Source organism: Musa acuminata, chromosome BXJ2-9, assembly GCF_036884655.1.
Source record: "Musa acuminata AAA Group cultivar baxijiao chromosome BXJ2-9, Cavendish_Baxijiao_AAA, whole genome shotgun sequence".
Classification (NCBI taxonomy): domain Eukaryota; kingdom Viridiplantae; phylum Streptophyta; class Magnoliopsida; order Zingiberales; family Musaceae; genus Musa; species Musa acuminata.
In genome coordinates, this window is record NC_088346.1 from 5,047,501 (window position 1) to 5,068,645 (window position 21,145).

The following is a 21,145-nucleotide window of genomic DNA, read 5'->3' on the forward strand; positions in this document are numbered from 1 at the left end:
AACGTTACCAACAGCCTTCGTCAGCTTCTTCAGCCCATACTGGTTCGCAATGCCTGCATCTTTCGCAACCTGGAATTGATAGCAAAGTCAAGATCGGACGCTGTCATGCACAGATTTTGTTAATAATATATTTGATTAACCTAACAGATCAAGTCCTGTTTTTACTTTGGCAACGTTGCAGACACCAAACATAGTTTTTTAATGATATTCTGCATTATAATGATTCTGGAAATCCTGTAACCTCCTCTATTGACTTAATCTTTCTAAATTAAGATGATAGCAAACAATTGAGCATTACAAATCACCTTCTGACACAGAAGTCTGGAAGGTTTGTTTATTTGACAAAGTTTCAAAGACTTGCATGGCTTATCAAAGTACTTCAGCAGAATTTTATAGCCATTAACTCTACCTTAAAGACATGAGGTGTATTAAGTTTAGCTTCCTTTCGTCATTAATTTAGTATGCATATATAGTGCTACAACATAATTTGTCCTGAAAAAGAAGAATTACCTTGCTCACAAAAGCAATAGAGTTGGAGCTTGCTGCTTTGCCAAATGCACCAAACATAGGCCTCATCATAACCTGTATACACATTTGCACTACCTCTTTTAGGAACACAGATACAGAAGCTGTAATGGAATGACAAATCAAATGACAACTGATCACCAATGTCAGAGTCAAATTATGACATTCTAGTCATCAGAAGAAACAAATATCTGACTTATCTTTTTCCACATCAAGAAGTCAATTCAGAACCATAGGAAAAAAAAACGTATGGCAACCAGTATAGCTCATAGAGGATTTGACTAAATGAAGCTTGCCGATGAGATAAAACCAAATCATGGAAAAGAAGAAATACCGGTTCTGGTGTAGGAATGCTAGCATTTGGATCACCCATATTAGCCCATGCAATCACACCACCTTTAATTACCATTTCAGGTTTAACACCAAAGAAAGAAGGTTTCCAGATAACAAGATCAGCAAATTTTCCAGCCTGTCCAGATAAGGGTTAAGATTGTATTGCATATGAGATAACAAAGCTAAAACTTTTGTATTAACTTATGAGGAACTTCTTAGAGAACACATTAGATATTCCAACATGTTCAGCATTATTTATATGCTTCTGCATGCTCCCAATTATTTCTTAGGTTTACCTCTTCAGCATAGACTTACATGAGGACACAGATCTTCAGTAAAGTTTAACAAGCAGGAAAACTATAAGACAGTAAAAGCGGTCATCCAAAAAATTGATTTTCCTCAAAAATAAATTCTCAAACTGTATCATCTAAATATCATTGAAACACTTTCTAAAGATTTGTGTTTTTATTTGTCAAAAAGCATTTAAATTAGAAATCTTAAAAATATAAAATCAATCTTTAAGACATCAAAACAAAAGAAAGTTACGGTTAGAAAAAGGATATAATAAAGGACTTTTTTTGGTCAAACACACTTAACATCTATTGTAGAATTGATTCAGTACATATTCCCGGTAGCTTTAACTTTTAAGTACAATCTTAGTTCAGAACTAAGACTGCCCTGTTTGCTATCCTTTTTTCTCTTTTCTTTCTCTCATGCACTCTCACCCCTCACCTTACCGATTGCATCACCGTGGCCTTATCCTCCACCCTGCCGCCACCACCTACAGCGTCCTGTATGGATCACTGCCACTTTCTCCCACTCCTCATTTGCCTCTTGCTTTTTCCTCTTATCTTTTTTTTTTTTTCTTCTCCTTCTCACATGCACTCTCTCTCCTATCCACCTTCTCTTCCTCCCTACAGCATAACTGCTGCCTCATCCCTGCTTTGTTACGTCACTCACTACCTATTCCTCCTCCTCGTCGATGTCACTACCACCTACTCCCCCTCCTCATCTTCATCCTCTACCTTTGCCACCACTACCTCCTTGATCTTCTCCTTCTCCACTAGTTCTCCACCTCTCTTCCTCCTCTTTTACTTCTCTCCTCTCCTCCCCTCCCCTCTCACTCTCCATGTGGTCTGAGTGGAACCAAAATGTACCCAGTGTTAGTGCATCAATCCATAGTAGTAACTTACCAGTATAACCACTAATTGGTATTGGCATTGAACCAAGATTTTAAATCTTGGTTTGAACTATTTTCGAAGATTCCCACAATATCCTTCTTAGTGGCGTATTCTCTAACAAAGAGGCAATCCACTGCATGGCACCTCAAGCAAAACAAGGATTTTTGAAGGTGTCAACTAGCCCGGCTAGTAAAGACTTTGATAGTTTAGTACACGATCCTAAGCTCGAATCCTGTCTTTACCACCTACTCTTTGCAAAATAAATCTACTGCATGGCACTTCAACAAAAATAAGGTTTCGAGAATGTCAAAGTATGAAGCCCTTACACATGTAACTAACACTAAAATCTCCAGGTCATGCCAATGAGTGGAAATTTTCAGAATTTTCACAAATTAACAAAGAAGTGGATATAAAAGATCATTTTTTGAGCCCAAACACAAAAGAAAACAAGCACAATGCTGCAAAATCCAGCAGACACCTCTGCTTCCTAATTATTTTCTTTAGTTATAAAATGAAATGTTTTTCTTTCTTTTTCAAAAGGATTTTCAGGATGCAGGTTACACAATAAGGCAGAATTTTCATGATGATCATGATTAGCTAATGACTTAATGCAGTCAAACCAGGATCCCTAAAAACTGGTGAGTTCTAGATGAATAATATGGAAGGAGAAGTTCTGCCAACTTGACTAACTAAATATAATTGAAAAAAAACCATCCCGCACAGGGTGGTTGGTATATCTGGATATACCAATACAGTTAGTTGTATAAAATATGGTGTACATGGCAGTTCGGTTTTCAGCCATTTTCTCGATCCTGCTGTTACTAAGAACACTGCATAATAAGATTCTACAACATAACATTCCTAGAACAAATAATCTTTTCAAAGTTACAATGCTTTAAGAATAGTTATTCTCAATCAATAAAAGTACATTAAAGTGTAATTTAATTTTGACATTATTTATCTTATGTTATCTGAAACTAAGGATGTTCACAACACAATCATAAACCACATGGCATGTAGGAAAGCAAAACAGTAGATATTATTAGTCCTTGCTATCAACAAGCATACACAATAGTCCAATTCACTTGAATTCCATATCCATATATTTTTAGTTAATGTAATTTGAAGATGTTCAAGACAAATCCATAACCCACATGCCCCATATTATCACTCAAAATCCAATATAAAAAAACGAAGAAGGCATACCTCCAGAGAACCAATACAATGTGAAATGCCATTAACTATAGCTGGATTGATGGTGTACTTTGCAATGTATCGCTTAATCCGGAAATTGTCATTGTCACATCCACTGGGTTCAAGTGTTCTACCTCTCTGCTTCTTCATTTTGTGAGCAGTTTGCCATGTCCGGGTAATCACCTACCAAATTAATAGAACTTTTAAGACTGAAAGAACCCTAAAGCAGTACCAAAATTACCAAAGGAATATGGTGCCTAGGTTGTTTCCTTTATTGTACTGCAACAATATTTTATAAGCCAAAGAAACATGAGCTCATAGGCCATAAATATACTGGTTTTACATAATTGGAATTCATTGATAGAATATATATCTTTGGTTTCTAATAAGCAACAAATGATCTCTCAAGTTTTTTTAAAAAAATTGATAGCCATTGCTCATTCTATTATCCAGGCATAAGTCAAACTACTTGAGTAAATTTTCAGCAGTAAGTAGAATCATATGGTTGTATAAACCTTGAGTACAGAATCTAATTTATATGAGATTTATATACGACATGCAATTTCATCAAATGCCAGTGTGTGCACAAAACCTGTAATGAGTAAGGACCACCCTGCACATACAGTGTGCTTATGTCAGTAACGTCACTGACATGAGATATTCTATAAGTTGTACAATTAGCTTTTCTAGGTTGGAAACCTCCAGTTTGCACTGTCAGATTATTTCTCCTCTATTCTACATGCTGCTATTCAGCAGAAAATTTGTGAATTGCTATATTTATACTATTGGAGATGAGATAGAACTTAGTAGTATATGCACTGCCGGGAGTTATCCTCGAAAAGTGCATAGTTTTAATATCCTTTCCTATCATGGGCTTCAAAGTGCATAGTCTTGGAGTTCAAAATTCAATCATTGTACTTGAAAGACTTCCTCAGCAGCATTTTCAAGTAAGAAATTTGGAGTTTGCTAATAACAATGTTCAATTAAGTCTGGAGATCTTTGAGATGATATAGGACTATATACACATTATTAAGCATGTGTTTTATCTTTTTCTCAGCGTGTAATACTTTCTCCTCACCTATATGGAATACCATTAACCAGATATTTTCAGCATACTTTAGGATTATCTATGGTCATGCCACTTGGCACTGATAAAGTCAACTAGTACCAGCAGCAATAGCCCCCTATAATGATCTTATGATGTTTTAATGGAAGCTTTGGCTTTCTTGGAGGTTGCTACTAACTATGGGCATTTCAACAGTTAATGAGTCCCTTTGTCATTTGCCTCCATGTATATTTATGTATGTCATCATTAATCCACCAGTATGCATGTGTTGACATGGAACTGGCACTTGGTAACAACAGATGCTGCATCAGCTGCCAATCAGCACAGGACAAGACAAAAAATAAGACAATCCTTGCTCAGAAATTGAAGTTAAGGGATATTAAAGGACCTCTCCAACACGACCCATAGCTTGTGAATCAGAAGAAATGACACTGATAGCTCCCATATCATGCAAAATGTCTTCTGCAGCAATTGTTTCAGCACGGATCCGAGATTCGGCGAATGCCACATCTTCCGGGATGTCTTTGTCAAGATGATGACAAACCAACTGCAAGAGATCAGCTGGGGTTTAGATGTGAATAAGGTAAAACATCATGAAAACAATAGATAGTTTATGTATTACCAGCATATCAAGGTGTTCATCCACGGTATTCAAAGTAAAAGGGCGTGTTGGATTTGTTGATGAAGGTAAAACATTTTTTACACCACATACTTTAATAATATCTGGAGCATGACCACCACCAGCACCTTCACTGTAAATGGGGTTAGTCTTATAGCCATATCACTCAAGTGCAAGGAGATCTTTAACTCAAACCTCGGATCAAATTGTGATATGCTACAAAGGCAGAATTCAATTGTGACATGAATCTAAAATGGCCAAGCCTCATTCAGAAGTTCTAAGTTAGGTGATGAGTATCAGGGCAGAAATGGTATTCACAGTTTCTTACCAACTTCTGATAGAGGCAAATAGAAACAAGAAAGAAATAATTGTCCTGATTGCAATCAGGTTTTAGTCAGGTACAATGTGGTTAAAATAGATGTCATTCTACTTCTAGAGAAGGCCACATAATTAGAAGTACAATGCTCTGGTTACACTGAGGAAAAGTTGCCATCCTAATATGTTATCATTACAATTCATCAAAGGAATTTTCAGCCAGTCTCCAAAGTCCAAACAACCAATTGAATGGACTGCATACAACATGGTGCTGAAAGTCCAAAAATCATACATTTGGGCTCTAATGGATCTATTAGGTTTTCCTTTGCCAGAGTCCTAAATTGTTGTCTTGATGATTTTCTCTCACACTTCGGCCTATGTTGATGTCTGAATCTTGTCTAAAATCTGATTGGAAGTTCTCATGAACGAAACTGAACTGTGATTTGAAGGATGAAAATTGTCACATCCTCTCTACACACACAGATCAATGCTAAGAAATATTGTTGTTTTAAGTTTTAACTCTTCCACTTCACCATATGTTGCTTTATCTTTCTTCTTCCTAATTGATTTATCAAGAAACTTGATGAGCTGATAAGATTTTTTTTCTCTTGGAGAAGAGAGAGGAGAGAGAAAGAGAGAGGCAGATACTGATGCTTCAAGAATTTTGGTACTTGACTTTCAGTTCTGAAAGCAAGGAACAAGGACGATTGGCGTTTTGGATCAAGGGTAGATTTGTATATTTTTACTTTAGAAGCAAACATGAGCTATGGCCAATAAAATTCATTAGAAAAGAGGAACCACTCATGATAAGCACTTGGACAAGGAAGGAAAGCAAGTCAGAGGATAGAGATAGACCATAAGATTGCAGTCATTCAAGTGATACAATTTTCAATTTGCTTAATGTAAATATTCAGTCCAATTATACCATTGACTTCTACCATTTGAAATGGCAAATTTATTTGATAGTTTAAAATGGATGGGACCAACAGATAATTATTGTGGTTGATCTCATGGAAACCATCCATGAGGGAGCCACATATATATGATCAGTGCATCATCCATACACATAATTTGATAGAGTAGCAATGGAAGAGAAAGCTTGATTAGGGAAGGTTAAGAAATTTATTCCGAACTGCTTAAAAGGTAGCAGGCATATTGATACATCAACTAGGTGGCATTTTGTTCTTTCTCAAATAAATTAGGAATTGGTTTGTTAACATCTATAAAACAATTTCACTTGTGCAGATCTTTTCTATCTGACATCCTTACTGTATTTACAAAGCTCTTACATCAGTTATGAGAGAGAAGAACTTTCTAAACTAACAGAAGTAGCTGTATGTTCATAGCTTAAAAGTAAGAGACGTGTACTTAATCTAAATGAAAATTTATCTTAACTGATTACAAATGCCTTTTTAAAGCTTACCTATGATATGCATGTATTGTCCTATCTCTGAAAGCAGCAATCGTATGTTCTACACATCCTGACTCGTTCAGTGTATCTGTGTGAATATTGACCTGGTCAAGATTTCAAAGGAATGTCAAGAAATACACATCTAAGACAAAGAAATCGTAAGAATGGTATCATGAAAGTTACTTGAATATCATAAGCATCAGCAACTGTCAAGCAGTTATCAATTGCTGAAGGAGTACTTCCCCAGTCTTCATGAAGCTTGAGACCCATTGCTCCTGCCTTAATTATCTCAACTAGCCCCTCTGGTTTTGCACTATTTCCCTGGATATCCATTAGAATGTTTGTAAAGAGAATTAGACAAATCATTGTGAATATACAAATAGTACTAGTGGGTAAGCAATAAAGTGTCTGTTGGTGCAATATTAATACATCTCCTTATAACAATGTAACCTCAGATTCACTTCAGCAATAATACAACTCCAGATTCCATTGATATTAGGTAAAAATTGGAGTCTGTGAAAATGAAGAAAAAGAAGTGATTATCCTTCTTTTATGAGGCAAAGATTGTCGGTTTGAATTAATTTAGTGGCAGCCAATCAGTGACATTAGCATGTGATACACCAGAACTAGAGGTGGAACATTAGTACCTTCCCTGTAAAGCCAATATTGATTGGCAAATCATCAGTTGATTGCAGCATTAACTGCATTTGGAATGGAGCAGGTGTACAAGTAGTTGCCCGAGTCCCATCTGCAGGTCCAGTACCACCTCCTACTAGTGTTGTGATACCTAAACATATGACATTGTTGCCCTATTAAAAACTTGGTATGTACTTGTAGTTAAAATTGACAAGATCTGATCCAGAGTTTCAGCAACTACAATAGAATCATCTTGTTTTACCATCCACAGCAAAGAAAATCAGTGACTTAGGGCTCTGCCATGCTCCAGTTGATAAACTATAAGATGCATGGAGAGAACTGAATAGAGTATATGAATTATGATTAATAACTAAGGTGCAACATTCTTTGATGCATGAAGCCACAAGTCTCAAAAAAGATATCAAGACTTCAAGTTCCATGCAGCTTGTAGAAAGTATTATCTGACAGTTTAGAACATTTCTTCAGTGCTTAGAGAAGTATATATATTAGCCACAAAATGAAGCTAATGGAACTAATCTGAAATATAACATAAAGCTAAATGCAGTAAAAGAACTTATGCTGAACTCTGAATGATAAAAAATAAAATAACTCAATTTAAATTAAATAGAATGAATTGGCATTCACATAAATACTTTTATAATGTGTTCTTAAATGCATGATTTCATTTTTGAAGCCTGGTAGTAAGATCGGTCTGGTTCTCAAGTATATGATTTCTTAAGCACATCCAGCATCCCATTAAATATATTATCTATGTCCTCATCACCACAAAAATACAACCTAAGTAATTAAGCTCTCAAATCCTACTCAACGACATTTAACTGAAATTCGTTACATAGTCCAGATTCTTGAATTTCTTAATTGAAATCTAAGCAGATTATACTCATTAGTTAACCATCATGTTTAGCAAGTAAAAGTGATGACCACTAGATATTGCCTCCCGCACCAACTGAGGGCATATAAAGTGGACATGACAATCTATGCCTCCTGCAGTTACTATCATGCCCTCTGCAGCAATAACTTCAGTACTGACCTGCATTGAGATATACAAGATCCAAACATTATAGCCAACAGATTTGTTATTGCTTTGAAAAGAATAAATCTTGCATCAAACGTAGAAGAAATACCCCAACAATCATGTTTGCATCCACACAATCCATTACATCTGGATTTCCTGCCTTCCCAATGGCAACAATATTTCCTTCTTTGATACCAATATCTGCTTTATAAATTCCAGTGTAGTCAATTATTACAGCATTCGTAATAACTGTATCTAAGCAACAAGAGGTTGGATAGCCAGTAGCCTGCCCCATTCCATCACGTAAAACTTTTCCACCTCCAAACACACATTCATCGCCATAGACTGCAAAATCCTTTTCAATTTCTGCATATAGGTTAGTGTCACCAAGCCTTATCTTATCCCCAGTAGTAGGCCCATACATGTTTGCATAGGATTCCCGAGAAACTTCTGTGGTTAAGTTAGAATCTGTTCCGGTGACACCTTCACTGCCAACAACCATTAGATATAGAAAAGGAATCAAGCTAAATACTGTTGACTTTGACAGACTAACGAAAAAAAACAAACATGCACCTGGAATCTGACTGATCTGCATGGCCAAAGCCTTTTGCTATCACATTTTCCATCACCTTTTCTATATAAGAATCATTGACTGGACCATCTACAAGACCATTTCCGCCTCTGATAACTTTGCCACCTCCAATATTGACAAGGGTTACATATTTGGCATCCCCCGGCTGGATAAGTTTATGATCCAAAAGCAAATTGTCAAGCTCCACAAGAAACAAGGTTGTACGAAAGCTTTAAGCCTTTAAGTATGACCACATTAGGAGCTAAGCAGAATGCCTATGCAGATAATTGGGCACCTAAAGTAATTATATTAAAATATTTCAATGAATTAGTACACATATAGTGCAGCTACATGGCTCAAGCTGGCTTGCCAATAATGATAACTATTGTGAAAAAGAAAACTAGAAATTCAGCAACAAAAATTTCAGCTCCAAAGTGAGGGGAGCATGACCAGTGTTTCTTTTAGTGTTCAAAACTTCAATTGATAATATGAATATCTAGCAGTAAAACCTAGAATTTTTTGGCTTCTACGGAAAATGAAAAGAAAGGTAACTTTCAAGGCTTCTATAGCTCACAATGATAACCAAAAGTGCTTCTTCTGCAAGCACTATGTCTTTCTGTCGGAGAACAAGAGGCGCACTGACAAAACAGATTGCTATTGTCATAATGAAAGTGCTTTCAGAGCATGAAAATATTGGAATTTTTTTAATACCAATGCAGTGACAGTATTTCAATCAAAGAAATGAATAACCATAATGACTGCTGATTTCACTTAAGTCTGAACAAAAGTATCAATGTTTAAGTAATATATATACTATATACAATGAGGTCTTGCCAATGTTGTGACTCCCCTGAGAATAATGTGAAGAAAATAATCTGTACATTAGTATGCAGACATTTAACAGTAATTCCTGGGAGGAGATAACAGTAAATAGCTATATATTGACTGAGAATCAAATTCAAAATATTGACCCCAGGTTGTGCCAGTCCACTAATGGAACATAGGTTCTAACTACCTGTTCAAGCCGAACAACAGACGTATACCATAGAAAAACTTCATAAAGTAAGCACAGTTCCATCGAGAGGATTAAGAATGTATAATCTGATTACAACATGATCATTTTCTTCAACACCTACCTATAATTGACTAACAGCATTTTTTTCTTCCAAATTCTTTTAGCATAGAAGGGTAACGATGAAAATTTAGAAAGAGTTCTTAAGCAAGCAGAATTCCACAGGCAATCACCTAAAGAAGCTAGACAAAATAAACTTTTGTTGTCTGATGGAAAATGACTCTTTACCTGCAAACATTATATGTACAATTCAAAGGACATTACCCAATTTCAACTAGACAGATGCTTTTAAAATGTTTTTTTGGTAGATTTGTAAATCCTGAGAAATGAAGAATTTCATCCTTTTTTAGAAAAATTTAACAAAGTGTATCTAAAGAACCTCCATAAATACAAAAGTAAATCCAAGCATGCCCTAGATCTCCTCAAAGCACCCTCCCTCGTTTGTCAGTATCTCTAGGAATGTTCAAGTGCCACTGAACTACATGTGAAACTACACAAATGATGTTAAATATGAAGAGGTGAGAACAAAAGATCAATGCGGCTAAACCCAAATAATAAGGCTTGTTGTTGTTGTTGATTATGATGATGACGATAATGTTAAATATGAAGGGAAGCTTGCAATAAGTACCTACACATTCATAATCCAGAAATGATGTATCAATTGCTCATGAATAAAATTTCAAAGCCACTATTGATTTCCAAATATGTCATTTGTTTAATTTTGTGTTTTATTGAGTTGTACAAAAGCTAGAAAGTTTTCATCTAAAATATATAAAGTGTTGATGGGCATAACCTCAAACCGTGTAGCAGTTCCTGCTGATATGTTTAATCTCATACCATAAGCCCTTCTTCTATCAAAAATCAAGTATGGGTTAACCTCAATAAAGTGATAATGGCTTCCAACCTGCAAAAGAATTGTGTCAAAATAGTATAATAACAATAAGACAAAGAATATGTAAGAAAATTATGAGAAACACCAACATAAACCACAAGCACCTTAAAAGTTTCTAAGTTTCATGTCATACCCTGATCCAATAATGACGTATTCTATGTTCCTTGTATCCATTGATACAACATAAAACAAATTCATAGCTATTTAGACCTCCATATATGGAGCGTAAACAAGTACAACAAAGCAATATACCAAATACCTTATAGGCTTCCGAATCATGGACCACCATTCAGCCTATGGCACCTCATACCAGGTGACATATATATCCTTTTCATGCAGGAATGCGACACATATCCTTTTCTAAGTGTAATTGATTTAGATTTTTTTTTTAAATGACAAATGGCATATATCCTTCTCAGGACTGCTTATCCCATTGGCGTTCAAGGATGGGGAATATTTCAACTAGAACTTGAGAGAGTTCTCAAATGAGACTGAGTTGTCAAAGGCTCTGTCAAGGGGCATCCACCATGATCAAAGTTACTGCTAGAATGTTCGCCTCAGGCTGCATCCTAGGTTTTCACTTCCAGAGTATCTCCTCCTGCTCCACCTCTTTCTCCCTCATCTCTTTCTTTTTCTTGTCACTGGAATGGCTATGTTGGTGCAACTCATAGCAGGGCAGTAAGGCAGATGACAATCAGCTTTAGTTTGTGCTGTGTAACAGCTCTCTTGTTCATAAATCATCAATATTACTAAATCTGTCATCTTCAAATAAATTCTAAATCAACTTTCCATATAAACCAAAACTTAACAACATCTTCTGTCCAAATTTCAAAACCACCAACATCAGAATCTAATTTAATGTTGTCAATATGCTGTCAAATATGTTTCAGATCTCAATGAGATCTTTCCACCAACTCATTCAACTACTGACATATTGGTGCAGTTACTTCAGTAGTAGTACAGTCACAAGATGAAGTAAACCAATTCAAGAGAATAAAAGAAAGATTTAGGCTCCCAGTAGTTGCATGGTTGTCGTTCCACTACTGACACAGTAGTGCAGTTCGGCAGAGAACACCTGTGACTATCATGGTTGTACAAATCATTAAATAGTTTTATATGAATGGTAGAAAATGAGATATCGGCCATTGCTTTGAGTCAACTCTAGTGTAGGGATGGTGTGTGTCAACCATCCATAAGACACGGAGTCTCTAATCTTTGAAAGGTGAAACATGAAACAGACTAATTGCACAAGGCCAAGAATAGAGCAACCTTACCTGAATGGGCCTATCCGCTTTGTTAACGACTGTTATGGTGACAGCTCTTCTTCCAGTGTTTATTACAATATTCCCAGAGCCAACAATAATTTCACCAGGGAAGCCGTCATGTTCATTCCCGACAAACTTGTCGATTGAAGGAACTGCAAGAATCCAAATAGAGTTACTGTATTTACAATGAAAAGTTTCTTCTGCATATTAGGTTAGCTGGAAGTTTTTAAAACATCTGCTTTTACTTTGCCCGGAAAAATGTCAGCAAAGAAAAAACAAATAACAAAGTAGCTCTTTCAAGTGTTCCAATTTACCATGCATAAAAAACAAAAGGCTTAGAAGAACAAATTGACCAACATAATATCCTGAAACATGAATATGATCAGTAAGGTCATATCAGTGTGACTATCAGCTTACCCAGATTCCTACAGTGGATGTATATCACATTTAGCAAGTACTAACAAAGATATGGGTACGTATATCCCGAATTACTTTGAAGAATTGGACTTAGTTATGAACTCAATACATGGTTAATGTTTATCATTGTTATGAATTAAATGCATGCCCTTTTTGACCATTAGGTTCTCAAACAGAAGTTTCATTTGATGCATTAGGAATGCCTGCATGAGGCACCTGGCATCCGAGAGATCAAGTACAGTCAGATAAAAGCAACCTAAGACATGCATGGAAACAGATTATTTATATGATTTCAATTCCTAACACCGAGGCTGCAACGAAGCAAATTTATTGCTGCTGTCAGGCCTTCTCCATGGTAAGAGTTCCATTCAGTATTTGAGTTTAAAAAACTGTCAACTACATGGGTTGATCTGAGGCACTTAAGCAGTCAGGAGCAGTACAAGGTAAAAAACAAGCATTAAGGATGACAGTTCCATTCATGCTGATATATACCAAGAAGCACATATTGTTCCAACATAACGATGCACAGGGAATTAGGGATACCCACCAGTAGTATCCAGTACCCATTTGATACCTTTTCTTTTGTTTTGTTTTTTTTTTCCCTTCATTCAACATACAGTATTGGACTAATTGACCTAAAAGGAGTGACTAAACCAGCAGGAGCTGGCTCAGCACCGTTTGAGTCAAGGTTTGAGCTGGTTTGCAAGGGGCATATTGCATAATGCAGTACAAGTCACGCCAACAGTTAGCACCCTTTTGTTTACCGCCAAAACTCTTGGCACAGTTAGGATATATTTGGAAAACCTAGGGAAAAGAATAACTATGCTGCTCAGACTCTGGTACAAAGCATCAAGTGCAACATGGATCTTAGTTGTCACATGGTTATTGCTCAGACTCTGGTACAAAGCATCAAATTTTCATCTTCTTCTATTTCATTCCATTGATGGATAACCAATGAAACATGTGTGCATGTTTACAACCTGTCTCAGGCAGGCAACAACAACAAAAGAGACCCTTGCTGCTCTCCATAAGTATGTTGATGTTAGACCCTCAAATCCTTACAAATTTTGCTAACTAGTCAGTGCCTTCACTGGCCTGTGTACATCCATGCTCAATATCATACATATACAACATTTCAAAAAGAATTATAGAGACAAGAAAAAGGTTCTGTAGATGTATATATATATATATATATATATATATATATATATATATATATATATATATATATATATATATATATATTATTTATTTATTTATTTATATTATATGTATAATATATGTATATTATATGTTATTATATGTATGTATATACATATATGTACATGCATTTGTGTGATTCATCTCAGGTTGACCTAACAATGCAAGTTTCCAGTTCAAGTCAATAACCGCCAAATAGAAAATCGACAATCCAAAATGAAGTGCCCCATATTAAAAAAAATCATGAGATTTAAGATCTACTTACTGATTCATCAAGTGGTGTAAATATTAAATGAAACAATAAACTTTGGACTACTCATTTCTGGACGAGTTGACAGGTGGGCAAAAACCTTCGAGTATCATATGTTTCACTTAGAGATCCTTAATAGAATCTGGATCAACTATGACGATTTGGATCTTTTACTTTGAATCTTCTATATTAAGTACTGGAGATTTTAAGTTAACCTAAGACTATTGTGTTACATAGATGTATGCATAATGATAGAGTTAACCTAGTATAAACTTTAAGCCTTAAAGGTACCAACACATTGATAAATCTTATATGAGAAATCAACACTGTGAAACACGATCTGTTTGCTCCAATAATGCAGGAGATTTGATATTCAAAGATTAATATTGTTTGTTAATGTGTAGACTGTAGAGAACATAAAGTAGAAAATTCAACTTACCAAAATAGTTTAATAGGCCAAGGATTAAGTTAAAAACATCATTCATATAGTCGGAGTAGCTAAATACAAGGTGACATGATGAATGAATATAAGATATTAAAAAGAGAAGACTTTTCGTTTCTGTGCAGTATACACTTTGAACATGGTGACATTCCAGCAAGAACCCAGTTTTTGTATAGGACAGACGAAGTAAATAAAAATAATTTATAATTTTATATCTAAGACAGGTTCCAAAGCAGAAAGGCCTATGGAAAAATTATGTGCCAACGGTCCAGCCAACACATGCTGATGTGTCCAACAAATTTTAGCTATTAAATGTATGGAACAAAATACAAGCATTTAAGTGGTGCAGGTCTCTAGCTTGTTCATTTGTTTGAGCAGATGATAATCTTGGAGAGCTCTACCTGGAAGGAAAGAACCATGTAATGCCAGCTCTAAATTTCCATTATCACTTGCAATTGGATCATGTATGGTGACTAACTTTGTCCCATCTGGAAATGTTGCCTCAACCTTAAAGAAGAAGAAATGTCAAGTACTGCAGGAAAATGTAATAGAAAAAAAAATCAACAAAAACGCCCATCATCACAAAAACAATCTTAAAAACATCCAAAAACAAAATAGTTTGCTGGAAGATAACATAGACATAATATTTTGTCTAATTAAAGCAGAAAGCAGAGGCTCAAACTTGTCAGGACTGAAGGGTATCAAGAGGAGAATGATAAATATCAATTGATGATCATTGCAAATACTTAAAATGCTTTAATGATCACCAAGAAACCACCAATACCAAAAAAAACCTGTGGAAAAGATTTTAAAACTCAACATATATGAAAAAACTTGATCTGCTACTAGCCCTTGTTCTTTTGCAGACCAGAAGAATATCTAGGATGAATTAAATAAAACTAATTTTGAGAAAATAGGAAATGCATTCCATGCAATGGAAACCAACACCTTTCACTTATTTGACCTTCATCAGTGAAGCAAACATGCACAATACAATTCTTTTGACTATTTCTCTAACATATAAATAGGTATTTCTTATACAGGGAGTAGTTTTTTTTTCCCGAACAAGACCCAACAATTTTTTTAATTGTGAATTACCACTATTTCAGCTCTCATAAATATTAAATCATCTGAATAAGGAGCTACAACAATGAAAAACAAACTTATACCGAAAAATAAGATAATTCTGCTGATGATGAAAAACAAAATATGACTGACCATTAATTTGAAGAGGAGAGGGGAAAGAAAATTAAGCATTAAGAGTAAATAGAAAGTTAAATCCATGTGCAAGACTACTGCAGGTGAGATGTAAATTGTACACTATGTTAACCAAGAATCTTGCAGGTCTGAGCACCTCATCATATATTTTCTTTTTTTTCTAATCACAATTTGCTGATTGTTTTCTCTGTAAGTTAATAATAGTAATACGAACATTCAATTATAGCAATTACATGGCTGCAAATTTTAAACTATACAAATATGAAGGAATAACCTGAACAGTATCTAAAAGATGTCTAACGGCTGGAAGAACCTGTCGCCTGATAACCACACAAAGACAAACATAATCAGGTGGTGGCAGCAAGAAACAGTTGTATTACTATGTCAAAAGTGAAGTCCCAACAAGATAACAAAGAGCATATTTCAAGATGCGGTGAGAAACATTGGATGACATAAGAATTAATCCTTTCCTTTTCATATACCATACACATGCCAGCTGGTGGCAGGTGCAACTTGTAGGGTCAAATGCCTCCACGATTACAGAATAGAAATTAAACAAAAAGAACCAAAGCAGATGGAGAAAATGAAACAGATAAAAAAGTATCTATTCAGCAACCCTGGAACTGGCTGGAGGATAATGAAGATATTAATTTAAAATTTAAGGTGATAATTATCAGACTACCTCATATTTAAAGACGATCTTTTAAGATAGTTACAAATCATCTATGGTTTATAGGTCAGTGTATTAAAAAAAAAACCCCCAAAAAGTTGATGTAACCAACTCAGTATGTTTCATATGTATGTCTAGTATTAGAGATGTCAACGGGCCAGAGGCGGGGGCGGGGGTGGGGAGTGCTTCCCCCATCCCCTCCTCATCCTGCATCTTCCATCCCCACCCCATTACCCATTTAGATGGGGCGGGGGCCGAAACCCAAAGCTAATTTGAAACACAAGCTAATGCACCAGAATAGCTTTACTGATATGATTTCATCTGGACCAGTATATACCAATCAGTATTTATTTGTCCGGGCATGAACCGGGATTCTCCTTTCATCTCCTCATCCTCCTCCTGCCCCCTTTCTTGATACCATGTACCAATATCTCATGTGTCAGTATGCTAGTATGAACTGGCCCGGACCAATTCGGCCATAGACTAGTATGGATCCGGTACCCAAGATTCAAAACTATGACGGTAACGACTATCAACAACGAATGGATTGCTATGGATCCGGTACCCAAGATTTAGAACCATAATGGTTAACAAGCTCAAGATCATTCTCTTGTAACCAACAAAACTATAAAAGCAATCTAATGTATGAGATGTGCTAATCTACAGTCTTATCCCAACAATGGAGAGGTTATTTTCATAATGGTAGGCATTGTGAACGTAAACCTATCTACTTCCATCTAAATCTTCAGCACTTATGGTAGGCATTATGCTCAATGACTGGCCCAGGTCCAACCGGAGGATGAGGAAGAGAAGGTCGAAGAAAAGGCAAAGAAGGGGAGGCAGGGAAGGAGATGGAGGAGGAGGAGGCAAGAGGATGTGGAGGTGGTAGAGGAGCAGGAGTAGGCAGCGGAAGGGTCAGGAAAAGGAGGTGACGTGTAATGGAAGGAGGACATAGCAATGGCTACATGATGATGACAGTGACGTGACGGAGGTGCAGACACCAACAACTCAGCAAAGAGGAAGGGCGATGATGATAGAGTAGGGAGCAAAAAGTGACCACAGCACTAGGAGGAGGAAAGAAAGAGAGAAAACAATCATGACAATTATCATCAATAAAAAAAGGAATAAATGTACCAGATGCAGATGGTAGGCTTAATGACAATGTTGTTCAGTATTGGGGTATCAGACATAGGCTTAATGACAGTGTTGTTCAGTATTGGGGTATCTAGTGCCTAGTAACCCAAGTACGGGAAGCTTACTAGTGGTGTAGTCTATACTGGACCAAACCTAACAAAACTGCTTAACCTGCATCCCAGTTCACTATCAGACCAGTAACCACTTGCTTGTACTGACTAGTACAAGCAATATTGTAAACCTTGAATTTTTTTTTTTAAGCAAAACCAAACTATTCCATTACTTGCCCATTAAGTAGGGCCAAAATTACAATTAAAAATATTTGGCGCTTCTGCTCCCCAAATGGAGATGACCTGAGATAGCATGTGGTTTTGATTTTAAAGCAAAACCAAACTTGATTTCGTTTTTGGCTTTCTCATTTCAGCCAAGGTCTTGTCATCTTGAGATAGTATGCGGTCTGCAGCACCATATTTCTAGTTTAAAATGTTTTAAAGTACAAGAAGAGGCATAAGAAGAATAAATATGGCAAAACATGGTGCCAAACTAACAAATTTCTCACTTCTCCATGGAGTTCACAAAAAGTAAGACATAAAAGGCAAGATTACATTTCTACATCAGTTTTATGATCCATACCCTCACACCTTAGCAGAACTAATCCTTGTGAACAAAAGTATATGAGATCATGTAGAGCTGTTTTGACCAACAAAAACCGCAAAACAAAAAACTATTGTCTGCAGCTATTTGTATTGATTACATCATCTACGATTCTACATAAATATAGCATAACTCAGATAGTCACTTACCTCCCTAAAAGCTGCTTTCCAAGGTCCATTAAATCTGAAACTTTTTTGTCTCCATCACGAACAAATTCTAGAATCTATGTGATAAGTTCATAGAACAGGAGTTATATCATTTGAATTATGAGACTTTGATGTATCATTTGAAAACTCATGCATCACTACACGATAGTGAACTATTTTGAGTCATTCTTGATAAGGCAGGTTATCTAACAAAAACGCTCCAGAAGTTTAAGTAGCATCAACTATCATTAATTCAAAGTCATTGCAAGAAAGTGCTCAATAAAAAGCAAAAAGATCATAGAAGATATCCCAGACCAAAATAATCATCACGATTCAAACATCATATCAGAAAGCTAAAAGAACAGATTCTTATGTGTTGATGCATATACCAGTGTCAAAAGTCACTTATCATAATGACCATATTAAGCTCTGCATGTTGCATTATTACATCACGCTATGCTACGTACAAGGACCTGTACTAGAATCATGATTAGAGCAACTTGCCACCAGTTGACTGCCAGGAGTTCCTCAAAAATGTATCATTAAAAACACTGACATTGGAAAGGCCAAGAGACCACCATTGATTTCTGTTACTGAAGGTCGCAAAAATCGACAGTGCATTACAACACAAAATTTAAGTGTGTTCAATTTTTCAAACAGAAACACTAACAAAATTTATCGACAAACATCACAATAAAAGGCGCAAATAATTATCTACAATGAAAAACCAAAAACTGAAAGACGCAAGCAAAGATTAGTTGCTGAGTGAGCATGAGGCCATCAAGATGGGGTTAAAACGCACCTGTGTCGCAATCAACGCTACAGCTTCGGTGTAGTTGAGACGCAGGCCACGAGCCAGGCGCTTCTGCGCCAGGAACCCAGCATTGTGGAGGGCTATCTTCTCCACCTCCCTGGGTACCAACTTCATTTCTCGGACAGAGATCGAACAGCTACAGAACATCCACAAGTATTAGAAATAACTCTAAAATCCTAAATCTCTAGATATAACAATCTCAAAAGCGATCAAAAATGGAATCAAGGATTCAAAAAATGTATCCCTGGCATTGCATCGGAGGTGGGTTCACCAAGCGGTGAGCACACTTATTCTCCTCGTCCAAGATATTTTCCCGGTCTGAGTCTGCGTTTTCTGCCCCTTTCTCGGCACATTTTCAACCATGATTTCTTCTTCGCTTGGCTTCTCACAACGATTCGTTCGCAACTCGAGCGGCGAACAATTACCATTAAGAACATGAAGAACTCGCTCGAGCGCATCAAAAGGGCATGAGAACACACAAGAAAAAGAAGCTTTCCTCTCGATTACAGCAATATCGCGAAGAGATTGCTCACCTTCGCCTCCTCGATGCGGTTCGCCGGATCGAATGGCCGCTGGCTTTGTGCGGGATATATCGCCCACTCTCTCTATTAAGGGCGAAGACCAAAACCATCGAGGGCGACACTAGTCTCTTATTTATATACGGCCAATTCTCGGAAAAATTGCTGTTTTTTTCAATTTCCCGTAAACCACCCTAGCTATGAAATTTTTCGAAACAGCATCTTTTTTTTTAAATGACCATTTTATCACTATGCCGCCATTCCTAGACTCGCCCCATCCCCTCACCCGTGGCTCTCGCCGTCGCTCATAGACCCGCCCCCTCCCCTCGCCTACAGCCCTCGTCATCGACCGTAGGAGAGGAAGGAAAGGGGCGCGTCGTCAACCGCGGGCGAGGAAGGAGACGGGGCGGCTGCGTGCCCTCACCGTCGGCCGAGAAGGGGAGAGCCTTCGCCGTCGACCGCGGGCAAGGAAGGAGGGGAGGCGGCCCGCGTGCCCTCGCCGTCGACCGCACGGGAGGAAGGAGGAGCGGGGGTGCATGCCTTTGCCGTCGCCGCCTCGTGTGAGGATCGTGGGCGAGGAGTGCAGCGGCTGGGCCGACGAGGTCAAGGGGCGGCGGCCCTCGCGGCTTGGCCAGCGGAGGGGCAAAAATGACTTTTTATACGATCAGAGGGTCTATTTCGGAATTTTCAGCGCTATGCGGGAAATTTCGAAAAATATGAATTATTTTGTTAGAATTCGTTCTTAATATATTACTAACAGCATAGGCGAGTGCGTGTAAGCTCACACACGTGGCCACTTCTGAGTAGCCTCGTCGATCGGCGTGTCAGCCAGAGTTGCGTCTTTACGTGGCAGCTTATTGTCCGTTGGATGAAGAGTAAATGGCACCGTATGCCGTTATGATTCGTGCAGAAAAAAGATGACCCTTTGTGAACATTTCAGATTTAACCGGATATGCTAATATTTCTAGAGAAAAATCTCTTTTTGTTTTTTAGGAGATATCATTTTTCCAATGGTTACCCTTACTTTTTCTTAATCATAAGAATATATTTCACATGACATCAGTTTTTTTCTTTTTATGATTGGTCAATAGAGTGAATCTATCAATAGTTAATAGTATTTTTTAATAGGTTAATCCTCCCTTCAATTTCTAAATCTATTCTATGTATTGCTACTGTTGAAGAACATTGAATATAAGAACATAAAGACTTATAAGTCTTTCAATTTGGTTGTTATTGTGATAATTATTTAAAACTTTTCATATATAAACTAATTATCATTGAGTTTTGAATTCCTTTACCTCAGTAACATTGTTTTTGAATAAGTAGATAGGCTAAAAACACTCTAATTTTCTTTTCCTAGTTATTCTTATTCTTAGACATAATTATTTAAAACTATTTTTGTATATAAGTTAGTTTTCATTTGATTTTTATTCAATTTGTCTTAGTTATAGTATTTAGTCGATTTATCTAAGTTATAATATTTTTGAATAAAACTATGATATTTCATTAGAGAATAGTGTAAGCCTTACGAGGATATTTGAGTGAATAAGCTATCTCGAATACTCA

General features: G+C 36.7%; 1 protein-coding gene across 2 annotated transcripts in view; it reads right to left on the minus strand.

Annotated features, from left to right (window-relative positions):
- The window catches only part of LOC103997200 (urease), a 20,619-nt gene extending 381 nt beyond the window's left edge, over nt 1-20,238 (minus strand). Inside the window, exons 1-19 of one of the 2 annotated variants that reach the window (XM_009418371.3) lie at nt 19,595-20,236; nt 19,050-19,197; nt 18,251-18,324; nt 15,918-15,963; nt 14,827-14,932; nt 12,126-12,268; nt 10,753-10,863; nt 8,890-9,053; nt 8,426-8,804; nt 8,223-8,331; nt 7,292-7,431; nt 6,828-6,965; nt 6,657-6,748; nt 4,922-5,051; nt 4,688-4,846; nt 3,246-3,416; nt 860-994; nt 511-582; nt 1-69 (exon numbers count right to left, since the gene is read on the minus strand). The exon at nt 1-69 is cut by the window's left edge and continues 381 nt beyond it. In XM_009418371.3, the coding sequence (XP_009416646.2) occupies nt 1-69; nt 511-582; nt 860-994; nt 3,246-3,416; nt 4,688-4,846; nt 4,922-5,051; nt 6,657-6,748; nt 6,828-6,965; nt 7,292-7,431; nt 8,223-8,331; nt 8,426-8,804; nt 8,890-9,053; nt 10,753-10,863; nt 12,126-12,268; nt 14,827-14,932; nt 15,918-15,963; nt 18,251-18,324; nt 19,050-19,197; nt 19,595-19,692 (2,484 nt within the window). In that variant the 5' untranslated portion in view covers nt 19,693-20,236. Of the gene's footprint in view, nt 70-510; nt 583-859; nt 995-3,245; nt 3,417-4,687; nt 4,847-4,921; nt 5,052-6,656; nt 6,749-6,827; nt 6,966-7,291; nt 7,432-8,222; nt 8,332-8,425; nt 8,805-8,889; nt 9,054-10,752; nt 10,864-12,125; nt 12,269-14,826; nt 14,933-15,917; nt 15,964-18,250; nt 18,325-19,049; nt 19,198-19,594 lie in introns of both variants that reach the window. The other variant, XM_065124831.1, reaches the window with a different exon arrangement.
- Nucleotides 20,239-21,145: the final 907 nt, after the last annotated feature.